The sequence below is a fragment of the Mixophyes fleayi genome, chromosome 6 (genome assembly GCF_038048845.1).
Source record: "Mixophyes fleayi isolate aMixFle1 chromosome 6, aMixFle1.hap1, whole genome shotgun sequence".
Classification (NCBI taxonomy): Eukaryota; Metazoa; Chordata; class Amphibia; order Anura; family Limnodynastidae; genus Mixophyes; species Mixophyes fleayi.
Window position 1 is genome coordinate 114,453,585 of NC_134407.1, and position 12,504 is coordinate 114,466,088.

Sequence of the window (12,504 nt, forward strand, 5' to 3'; positions counted from 1 at the left end):
CAGTCCAGCAGTGAATGGGTTACGGAGTTGCCGTCTTTCTGTCTGTTCAACGTATGGTTGTTTATTAGTTATCAGTAATTAATGATTCTCTTTATTATATTTAAGTAGCCTTTAATCCCACGCATCGGCAATCGCTGAGTAATGAGAATCTTTAGTCTAAATTTAGGTCACTTGTGCAAAAGCTTTGTCTGTTAATTGAGAGAAGGTCAGAGCTGGAAAGCTCTTTAATTGAGTTATTTTTCATTATAATATTTTAATGACTTTGCACCAGCGGGCTGGGGAGGAACTCGTTCATTTCCCCATTTAGGGTTTTGTTTGACAACATTAAGCTGTTATCTTCTGTCCATTAATCATCATTGAATGGGTGAGAGGGTCCTGTATAAGCCACCCCTCCTCCTCTACTCACACACACCCAGCACATGCCTCTCCCCCTCTGATCATTTTTACTAGGGGGTGAATCTTAAAATAACAATATATTGGGCAATTCAGGTCAATAGGAGCTATATTCAGTTATCTTCTGACTGTATTTCACTCCATGTCCAATAATAATCATCCTGAAATTAAGGTGCTCATTATCAGGGACTGTTTTAGTTTATGGCCCATACACAATGTGATATCAACCCAATTGTCCAATATCAGCTGTTATATTGCAGCTTTTATGGACACCTTTAGGTTTGAGATGTCATGCTATGGATACACTCTCAGCTTTTACTAATACCCCATTCATACTGCACCAAAAACCCGGGTTTTTGCAGAGGCACGCTGAAAAACCCAGGTCTTGGTGCAGTATGAATTGTCCAACCACAAAATCCCGGGTCTAAAATCCCGGGACTTAGACCCGGGATTTTGCGAGGGGTAATTCCCGTGTTGTACCCCGCTCGCCTGCAGTATGAATGGTGCAACCCGTGTAATTCCCGGGTCTCACCATTCATACAGTAAAAAAAAAAATTGGGAAGTAAAAAAAAGTAAAAAAAAAAGATTTTAATGAATAAAAAATACATAATGGACTATAAATGACGTCATTTTAGTACCCAGAGGTCCCCCTGACAGCCGGCAACGCACTGGAGACACCGCTGGCTGAAAATAAGTTAAGTAAACATTTGTTTTGTATTTTTTAGTAATTAAAATATTTTTTTTCACTTTTTTTTTTCTAAAACCCGGGTCGGGCAGGTGCAGTATGAACCCGCCCGACCCGGGATTCTTCTTATCTATACTGCCCTGTGCCCCGGCAATATCCCGGGTTAACAACCCGGGATATTGCCGTGGCGGCAGTATGAAAGTGGTATAAATGAACAAGTGTACTGGGCATAGCTGAGTTACATAAATATTGTCCTGTTTAAAACTGAAACATTTTCATATCAATTTATTTTTTAATTACGTTCAGAATAACATAAGGCAAATGTTATCAAGCACAAAAAACATATCTTTCTTCGCATTTGCATTAATGCACTATGAGTGGAAGTTGCTTCTAAGCATGTCTATGCTGATATATTATCCACAGACACCAATTTATTGCTATAAATAATGAAACTATTATTTGGCTTAGTCACTCTATGGTCCAGATTCCAGGTCCCAAGGCATTTATAAACAAATTTAATTTTTATTTTTTTTTAAATGATTTAAAAAGTTATTTAATGTACTTTAACATTTGTTATTACAACACCAATATACTGTAACTATAGTAAAATCAAATATTGTACTACTATGTGGGGATCTTGGCCGTGAATCTGAAGAGCCAGTCTTTTGAAGATATTGAATATATTATTTTCAAAACATGTTAGTTGCCTGTTTTATTGTCCATTCCTAGAAATACTTGATTAACTTGCTTCAGGTAAAAAAAGAAAAATAGGATGGCGAATACCAATAGAACTTTGTAGGTTGTAGTGGATTTTGAAGACTAGACATTTCAACAGCAGATATACTGGAGATTTATGGGTCTATTTAAGAGTACTCAATTATGAAGATTTTCTATTGCTGTTTATTGCATAAATTCTATCATGTATTTTAGCAAAAAAAATTTACCTGGGTAGTTGAGCGATGCTCAGCTGCCCAGTTATTCTAGCTGGCAATGGTAAGAGGAGTGATGGCACTCGCCAGGCCAGTGCAGTGTCCTTCTGCACATGCCTGAGTTGGCATGCCGGTGTTTGCATTGTGAACTGGAACTGGAAGCTTGGACTTGGGCTTCTTTTTCCAGATTTCATGAAAAAATAAAAATTATTTATTTTAAAAATGTAAAAAATAACTTTTTATTTTTAAGTAAAAGGAAAAAAAACCTTTATTTAACTAAGAGAGGTGGCGTTAGCAAATGGAAGACATCTTTGCTTTGCATGGGGAAGCATCTCCGGAGGCTCCTTGTGAATAATCTTCACCGGCCAGGGGGCTTTGATAAATAAATAGGAAAAATACCTAACTCTCGTTTTCAACAGATTTATGGGTTTTGTCCTATTGATAAATAGACCTTTTATTGTTTGCTTGGTACAGTGGAGAATTTATCTATAACAGGGGTTCATTTATATAGCATTGTAGTAAATATGCTCTGTTAATTATTGTCTGTCTTTATGCTCTCTTGCTGTTCCTTAAGAACTATGATTTGATTGACAATAAAAGGAACCTGCTAAACTGTACCAGGTACTCTTGCAGCGAATGGACTCTGCTTGATGGTGTATATTTTTAATTTATTATAATACAAGCAGAGTGTAGCAAAATACTGATACAGCACTATTCTCCTGATTGAAAATATTGTGCTGGTAATAGTGTATGTTCTAAAGGGAGCAAGAAATGCAACTATTATACCACCTCTAGGCAACTAATTGTCCAATTCATCTCACTTAGAGTAGCGAGAAGACATGAAAGGAGCAGTATGACTGGGGAAAAGTCACCTTAAATTATTTGTCTGACTCAGGAACTGTGACTGGAGACAGAAAAAAGTACACTTCAATATACACACAATCTTCTTAAATAATGAGCACAGACATGTCCTACTGCACATAACAACATAAATCTATATTAGACATTACAAGAATAAAGATTTAATATGAATAGGACTTGCAACAAATACATATTTACATTACCACAGAATCCAAATAAACACTGTTCTGTGTACTCTTTATACAGATTATTTTAAAAAGAAACAATCTAGTAAACTTAATAAATGTTAAACAATAACAGCAATAAACAGTCAGACAACATCTCCTGTGCAATGAAACAAGATGATCATAAGTTTATTGAATATAAGCAAAGCTTACTCTTGTAAGTACTGTAAAATATACTATTAGGAGTATGTTCATTTTCTCTCTTAATTTTATAGAGCTATATGTGATGGTGAGTGTTCTGTATTTAATATTGTTGACTTCTACAATATAGAAAATGGTATTATCCTCTCATTTGATGTAATTTCTCATCTTAGCATCATGGGCCTGCTCATAAAGGGTTCATGTTGAGTTGAACACAAACGACCTCATTTAGAGTCGGACGCAAAGTCCGTTTAAGAAGTGTAGGAGTGGGAGTGTGCCGCAGCTTGGTAGGGTATTACGAGTGGCAAGCAACCCCAATTACATCCCACTCATAATACCCTATCGAGCTGTGAGCAGTTCCTGCAGCTAGCTAAAGCTTGCGCCACCTAATTCCTGCCGCACAGCTTTAGCCCTGTTTTAACATGTGTTGCATCTGCGCCTCATTGCGACTAGGATGTATTTACATGGTCACGCCTTCACAAATCCGTGTTCCTCCCATTCTTTCGTAGTGAGTCGCAAGCTGTCGCAAGTGTTAATTGCATCCAAGTTGCAGGCGGATTTGGTGCTTTCTGCACATGCGTGGTAGTGTTTTTTTGCTGGATGCGACTAAAACGGACTTTGCGTCCGACTTTAAATGAGGCCCAAAATGTGCTTTTGTTGTATAATGCGCTTTTTTACTTCTGTGCAAGCGCACAAAGCGCTAGTTCGAAGTCAGTGGTTTATACGCATGCTCAGATGTAAAAGAGTGTATTATAAGTCAAAAAAGCAATTTGCGTTCAACTCAAAATGAGCTCCAAAATGCACAGACAGATGGCCAGCCAAGTGACAGGACTAATATATAAAAAATAACCCCACAACTAGTTTACTGGGAAATATAACAGGACTTGTATTCAGGGAACAGTTATAATGCTGAGACTGTTCCGAGAGTCACCTCTCTCTCTCTCTCTCTCTCTCTCTCTCTCTTTCTCTCTCTCTCTCTCTCTCTCTCTCTCTCCCTCTCTCTCTCTCTCTCTCTTTTTTCCAATGCAAGGAAATGGATGTTCTCTGATGCAATCCAGTACCTTAGAGACGCGGACAAATTAGTGTAGAACATTATCACTAGTTAATTATGAATGACCGATTAATCAAGCTAATCTAATATTCCACATTATGTTGATGTTATTAAAGTGCACGGTGAAAGTGACAAATAGCCTTCATTTGCTCTCAGTGGCCAAATGTGCTCTCTGAACTGATGTCAGGATTGTGCCTGAGACAAGGGGTGGGAGGGGGAAATACAGCAAATTTTGTGTCGTTCTGAAGCAAGATCTCACTGTACCTAAAGATCTGAAACAAGATAATTCCAGATAACCATTCTATTCGGTTTATGTACTTCCCTTGCTATATACAAATGTATCTGTGCTATTATAACCAAACATGCTGCAAGTTCTACATATCCACACTTGTATTTTATATATGTGACTATGCGTTTTACACCAGGCTACATGGCTTCATTTATTTACAGGATAACATAGAGATTATAGCACTTTTTTTTTACATTTCTTTTAGATCAAATTCCAAATTACCTGCTAGCGAGTGATATAAAAGGCTTACATTAGATGTGTCATCACTGCAGTGCTACTGATGATTCTGATGATTGCTTCTAGATGGATAACAAGTTGGCTTTCATAATATAAGGTTGTAACCTGAACTTATAAATGATATTAAATGTAGAGGTTAGTTGCTTCCTGACTTAAAGTAGTCTCCCAAATTCTATACTATCCGACTCCTGTTTCCTCCCATTAGTATGACCTCTAACTCGTGTGTTGACTAGATACCCCTATGTGTTAAATATAATATAATAAAAATAAGACCAAATTTCAACAACTGCCAGTACAGTGTGAAATGTTTTGTTGTAAATTCAAGAGTGCAGGGCTCAGTAACTCAGTGTGAAAGTGCCCACACATGCAATGATTGTTTCCTCACTATGTGATCATACTTGATGTAACTGTACGATATGCGATATGTGTGTGGCACACAAAAGATCTTAATAGAAAACATTATATCTTACATATGATCTTTTAAGATTAAATATTGATCACCAAGTACCTTAGAACAGTTATATTGCTGTGTGTGGGTAGATAAAAGGATCATGATTAAGCAATCTCTTTACTGGACATGCTTTCTTTATCAGATTTATCAGATATAGATATTTCTGCAAACAATCTTTTCACTCATTTTATTGAAATCTTTAATGACCTGATATGATCTCTTTGATTAAGCACCTCCTACTGTTATCCAGTTACCCAAACTGCTTTGCAATAAATGTTACAGTGCGGTCAGGTCCAAGTTATATCCAAAATTTATACCTAAAAAATATTTTATAAAATTAAGTCCAAGCCTTGCGGAATTTTCCAGAATAGCCACATTACATAGCTCCTTCTGTATACTGTATAATATCTGCCAATCCCAACATAGATTTCCCTACATTTTCAGTAGAACCTTTGCCACAAATGACAACATAAACTGCCACCTTGTTTTCTAAATAAGTGGGCCTTTTGCTCTAAAAGTCTGAAGTAAAATCCTGCATATTTCCCCAAATGCAGGTTATCAAATTATCGTTCATCCTGAAAGAAACAATAGTTTCACATCCACCATAAGGCCTCATACACATCATTCACAACAAGGCACCCATGAGGTGTCTGCATTGTATCACGCTGGATTTTCTTTATATGCTGCAAATGCTCATAAGTAATGCTCAATATCTCTTTGGCAAACGCTCTTTGATGAAGTCTGGTAACATTGGGCAGGCTTTGGACAAGAGGCACATATTTAAATATGTAATTCATATATAATTTTTGTGTGTTTTAAGCTTGATTTAGTACAAAAGTCCACTAGCTCATTCTCTCTCAGTGCTATTCACTGCAACATTTGATCCTTTAAATGAATTGTCATCATTCTCACAGATATTGTCATAATGTGCTCTTGTCACATTTCAAATGGAGAACATCTCTCTGAAAATCATGCCGGCATCAAGACCAATGACCTTGGTTTCTGCACTGCTTTGCTGAGCATTGGTATAAAAAGTGGACTAGATAAAGGGGGAGGGGGATTGAGCCTACACATTTTTCTTGCACTTCAATCTGACCCATAATTAACAATGCAATTCTTGTAGAGGTGTACAGGCACCAGTATTAATGATTGCAGGTGATTAAAATATGAAGTGAATATATGCTCCCTTGGGACTACTTCAGACAACCATTTTGTGATCATTTGACATATTCTCACAGTTTTGAGCAGGACATAGATGAAAAGCTCTTATAAAATGCTGCAAGCCCAGGGATCATTAAAACTTGTTCCACCATATGCTTACATTTGACATGACAGTCAACAGTGTAAAACACTAATCACAGCGAAAAAGCCATTCAAGATAGTATGCACTATGTTCCAATAGTGCAAGATTTACCAGCGTCCTAGTCTGAGCTTTATTAAACATTGCTTCCTATGTGAACAACAGATGCCACTTATCTAGTACAAGTTAGACATTGAACACAAATATCTAATCGGTTGCTTCGGTCATTAAACAATCACCCATGTATAATGCATGATAGAAGCAAAAAGGGGTTATTTTTATTTTATTTTATTTATTACTGTGGTATATATGCTTCTTCTTAAAAAACAAACTCTCTTGTATTTGTATCATACTTTTATAAAAAGCTTGTATGCATAATTGTAAATGAATTAAAGTTTGTTGTCTCTTCAATGCACATTGAATTAAGCATTCCTGTACCATCAATTTTGGTATAAAAGTCAACAACTGTGTGAGGTGAATCATTTAAAGACAGAGACCTCATAATTTCAAAAAATTACTAAAAGTCACATTCTGCCTTCAACTATATCATTCTTTTTAGTCAATGTAGACACTTCAGGTTGCTTACCTGTACTCTGGCTTCAGTTAGATTAATTTTCATGGCGAGTTCTTCTCTGGTAAACACATCAGGATAGTGAGTTTGAGCAAACACAGCTTCTAATGCTTCCAGCTGGAGTAAAACAGACAGGTATCAGCAGGATGAATTTCTCATGGCTAATTACAAGGAGATTTAAAAGCTAAACAAAGCGGGTGATATTGGTAGGGAAGATGTCAGGCACAAGAGGTGGATTTTAACAAGGTGCATATAAACTATTGCATTTTTCGTAATTATTCTGGCTGCTATATATTGCTGTTGCTCAGTTCTTGTTGGATATGAACAAGGAAGAATACAATGAATCACTGTCTTAAGAAAATCATATGAAATTCCTGATGAAGTGACCTCTTGGGTTTAACAGACTATGCACCAGAATATCTTCAAAGATATGTACTGATCCATTAAACTATATTAAAACTATATTAAAACCAACAGTGTATATTATATGCACATTAATCATGAGTAGTAAATGAGCTCTTATAATTACATTCCCTCATGGGCCATTCACAACCAAGTTCACAACCAAGTGCACTATTTCTATAATATTCTATGAGACTGTGCTAAGTATTTTATGTGCACAAAGACTGAATTAGTGTGCTAAATCAGGCTTTCTGTTGCATAACGCTACATATGTGAATTATATTTGTTTTTCCTTTTTTTATTTATTTACTTTTAGAAAAAAATTACTTTATGGACCTGTGTTTCTTTAGACTAGCAATGTACTAATATAACTGAATTTATGATCATCACACGACGCATATTCTATCTGAATTTGTCAAAGACACTTAAGGGCATTGTTTCAAATATGAGCATGAGTTTTTCCAGAAGAAAATTAAGACAAAGATTTAATATAAAATACATATAATAATAAAGTAATACACATATAAATTTAGGAAAAAGCTAAGAAAGTATATGGTAACATCCCTTTCAAGAAAATACCACAGATACATATCCAGATAAAGACTTTAGTAGTCAAAATATATTTAAATGTAATATTTAAATTTGTAGATTGATCATTCGCAATGACTGGATCTAAATTAGACAATATATATCAAGATTACAATGAGACCTTGTCTTCAATCAATAATTTCACTGATCACTATTTGCACTTTTTTTCTGTTGTTGAAAGCCCATTGGCTTATAGGTCACCCTGCTTTAAATTACTAATATATGCCTTTTCAATATGTCATAAATATCTCTGCCAATCTGATCAAATGAGAAAAACAGGAAATGCTGCCAATAAATTATTACCCATTTAAAATGGCTACTCAGTAAATTGATACACATAACCTAGGTTAGTGCAGCATTTTAAATTTCAATTAATGTTTGATCTTGCAAACTGCTCTTTCTTACTCTGTGCCTTGGTTATTATCTTAATAAATTCAGAACTGTTCTACAAACGTTTCATAGATCTACTCTGACAGGATGCTTCAACACGTGTCAAATACAGTGGTAGGGATTGTGGGAATTATAGTCCTTTAACAGCTAGAACGCTAAATGTTTAAGTTTTGTTAATTACCATAGTTTACTGAATATTACCAGGTGTGAAAATAGAAATTAGACTATTATTTAAAAAGTAAGTTGAGTGTTTAAATGACGGTGTTCCAAAAGAGCAGCCCCATTCCTCCCCGACTACTATACCTGTTGCAATGTGAATGTGGTCCGGTTTCTCCGCTGCTTTCTGCGCAGGAATCCATCATCAAACTCAGCTGCAGAATGGCCCCCGAAGGGAGGAGATCCCACTGAAACACAAAATAATTCATGCTATGATTCAGCTTCTAAACAGAAGCCTGTCGATTTCATAACACATTGCCTAATCAAATCAGTCACCTCAGCTTGCCCGATATAACACACTGTTGCCAAGTGTCCGTAATTTCAATGGGCAGCCTGAGCTTATAAAAATTGTTCCCTGGGAAATTTGTCCCTGAAAGTGTCCACATAGTAACCTACTGCCCAGAACAATTTGTCCGATTCTCTGTATAAAGTGCCAGTCTCTCCAAGTATTCCGAACTTATGGGCTTTAATGCTAATATTGAACAAAGAATATTGTAAATACAAACAATATATTATAATCATATTTAGTGAACTTGTCACTATGGGGGTTGTAGTGCACCAAGGCCGACTTGTGGCCGTCTCAGATTCAGCTGATAAGTAAGAGTGTACCTGAAATTTTTATTTCCATTTTGGCAACTAGCTATAGCAACGTCAGAAGAAAGAAAGCGTATATCCACGAAATATCCACAGATATGTCAACCCAAATGAAAGGAATATCCGATTCAATCAAAACCATTATTCACTCCTATATGAACGAATGTTTCCAAATAAGATGCCTACATCAGATGCGTCTTAAAATACAAAATGTCACAACGAATTAAAATAAACCGAAATACAGCAAGTCACACTCCTAGTCATCTATAAAATCGGAAACGTCAAAAGAGGGGATTGATGCCCAAACACTAACCGCCATAGAAGTAAATCCGTCAATAATCCAAAAAGTGCGTAGGAAGCAGGGCACAAGGCATCCATGTACCATGTAGTTACAAGTCCAAGTACCCTCAAGCGAATGTTTACGTTGCAAGGTGCAACTAAAGCATAGAAAGGAGAATGTATGTCTCCCACACGTTTAATATCAACCTGTTTCCAGTTATAGACCTTTCACTTGTTTGCTACGGTATGTGTATATGTGTGTGTCTGTATTATTGTGAGGGTCATTACTGGCAAATTCTGCTTCTACATCTAAATCAATTCAAGTCTAATTATAAACTGTCATAATGTATATTTCTTCAGAAAGATACTTTTATGCCAGGCTCAGTGTGGTCCGCCAGAAACAACGATTTTGAATTTACTAATGAAAATAATTTTATTTTCGACAAAGTCAGTTTGATCCCTCCAATCCATAAAATTGTCATCAATAGGAAGCTCAAGTGGGACAAAAGAAGTTTCGAACGGGATTACAAAATAACATGTGTATTATATATAAATAAAACAGGTTACTTGTAAATATTTACACTTAAACATAATACAAAGAATAAAAAAAATATTGTTTCACACGAAAATTGCAAACTGAGACTAAATACCTTTTTACTTATATATTTTTAAACTCTGCACAGATAACTAATAGTAACAGGAGGAAATGGTTCAATAAGTTTAAATTGTTATTGATAAGAAGCAACATTTAATAGTTAATTAATTGGTAAAGAAATAAATAAGGATCATACCAATTTATCTTAAAATTCAAATTGCAAATGAAGAGGTGCATTCATAAGAATGTCTGTGGACAAACCCCATTCTTCTGTGGCAAATGACTGCCCGGGGCAAGACAATATCCAGAAATTGATCAAAAAATCAGATAAGATTTCGTATTTAATTAAAGGCGATAATTGATTGTATTTATTAATTAGCAGCTTGGTTTATTTCCCATGTATGCACCTGAGGCAGAAGTTAATGCTGTTATTTGAGATTACAAATATAACTCCTTCAGGACCAAAAAGGGACAACAAACACCGCGTTGCAGTGCCATACTGCTACTGACCCGCAGGCACTGAGAGGTTGTAAAATCTTTTAATGTTTTTTTTTCCACAGGATGTTTGTAAAACAACATGAAAGATTGATGTGTTTAGAAAAACGGTATTAGAGTTGTGTGGATGTGACACAGCCCTGGACAGTGAACATCTGTGTCGCTAGATCTATCTACTATGCCCTCAGGCTCCAGTGAGCAGGTGGGAGAGGCAGGCTTTAGCCTACTCAAATCCCATTTACCTCCCCCAGCCTTTTACTGAAACGAATGGGAGACTTTCTAGGCTTGCTTCATATTTTATGCAGCATTAGTGAGCCCCGCTTAACAGTTGGAGGAAGCTTTGCTTTGTAAATGAGAAGAAAGCTTTGCAATTCTATATATCAAAAAATATGATGGATTTACTATGGATTTACTGGGGTTGCTACTTATTGCTACTTATGTGCTTTATAGTACATTCAAAGACATTTATTATAGAGTGGCAAGATAGCCGAGCAGTGCAAGGATTAGTCTTGTAAATAATACTACTACTTCTACTACTACTACTACTACTACTAATAATAATAATAATTATAATAATATTAATAATAATAAATGATAACCTTTATATTAGGATATAGGAAACTCATATTCGATATTCATTTTGGCTTAGTAATTTCCAGACTTCCAGACAATTTCCAGACAAAATTTGGAGTTCGAACAATTCAATTTGAATCATGATTGTCATATAATTTTAGTGCACAAAATAAAGTTGTTCATTACTTAGAGAAAACGAAAGATAAATAACATTGTTTAGCCCTCCTTTCTTCATTTTAATATTAAAATTAGGCTTTTTATTCACTTCAGAATTCGGCAAAAAATTTTGAAACAGAATCCAGTATTTGACAAAATTCTAAAACATAGCAATGTGTTCATCTTTACTTTATTTGAACATTAAATAAATCGTATTATATTTGTATATATAAAATGTGACAAGGCCATGTAGAAAATATGCTCACCTTCTAGTTGTGGCGGACAGTGGAAGTAAAACATTTCACTGGATTGTCACCTGCAAATTAAACCAAGGGGAAAATATTAGGTTCTCCCGGCTGCTGATGTATCCTGTGCAGACATATAATGAATGATGAGTTATAGAAATAAGATAGGTAGATAGATAGATAATTTCAGTAATGTGTAATTTGCTTGCCTTCAAACTATTCTTCACACGCCCAAATAAAACGAAAATCCCGATAAACGACTGTAGCAAGTTGTCATCAATCTGATATCAATCTTATGACAATGGGTGTAAATATAATTTTGAAACAAACTGCACAACACATATGTCTTAAACCCCAGTCAGCCAATTCGTAAGATACAATATGTAACCATGTAGGGAAACTCCGTATGGGGAACCTAATGGATACCAGAGGCCAAACCTTTAATTGACTCCCTCCCTATTACTCTATTCAAACTATAGAGAAAAGAGGCATGAAACTCCAATAAAAGATCTGTAAGTATTTTCAATACAGTAAACAAACGTAACTATCAGAACTTGAATACTGTTTCCCTTTACCTATCGCAATGCATGCTACATTATCACCTGTCAAATATGCTGCCTTACCTGGATGTAGACGCCTTTCCGTTGATAGTTCCTTTACTTTTGCTGAAGTCTGAATAGCGGATGGTAAGGATAGGTTGTTCAGTATTCAAAAATGATGACAGGCCAAAGTTGTGATTTTGCTGGGAAAGACGTACTTAAGACTGATGAAGCAATCGTAGAGAACTACGGACCTAAGAATGTGAGGAATGGGTCAAGTGGGAAAAACAAGGCAAGAGA

The 12,504-nt window shown here is 35.7% G+C and overlaps 1 protein-coding gene across 1 annotated transcript in view; it reads right to left on the bottom strand.

Annotated features, from left to right (window-relative positions):
• DRGX (dorsal root ganglia homeobox) overlaps nt 1-11,720 on the bottom strand; it is a 52,665-nt gene extending 40,945 nt beyond the window's left edge. The window contains exons 1-3 of the mRNA XM_075215272.1: nt 11,687-11,720; nt 8,816-8,916; nt 7,148-7,249 (exon numbers count right to left, since the gene is read on the bottom strand). Coding sequence (XP_075071373.1) covers nt 7,148-7,249; nt 8,816-8,916; nt 11,687-11,720 — 237 coding nt within the window. The remainder of the gene's footprint in view (nt 1-7,147; nt 7,250-8,815; nt 8,917-11,686) is intronic.
• Nucleotides 11,721-12,504: the final 784 nt, after the last annotated feature.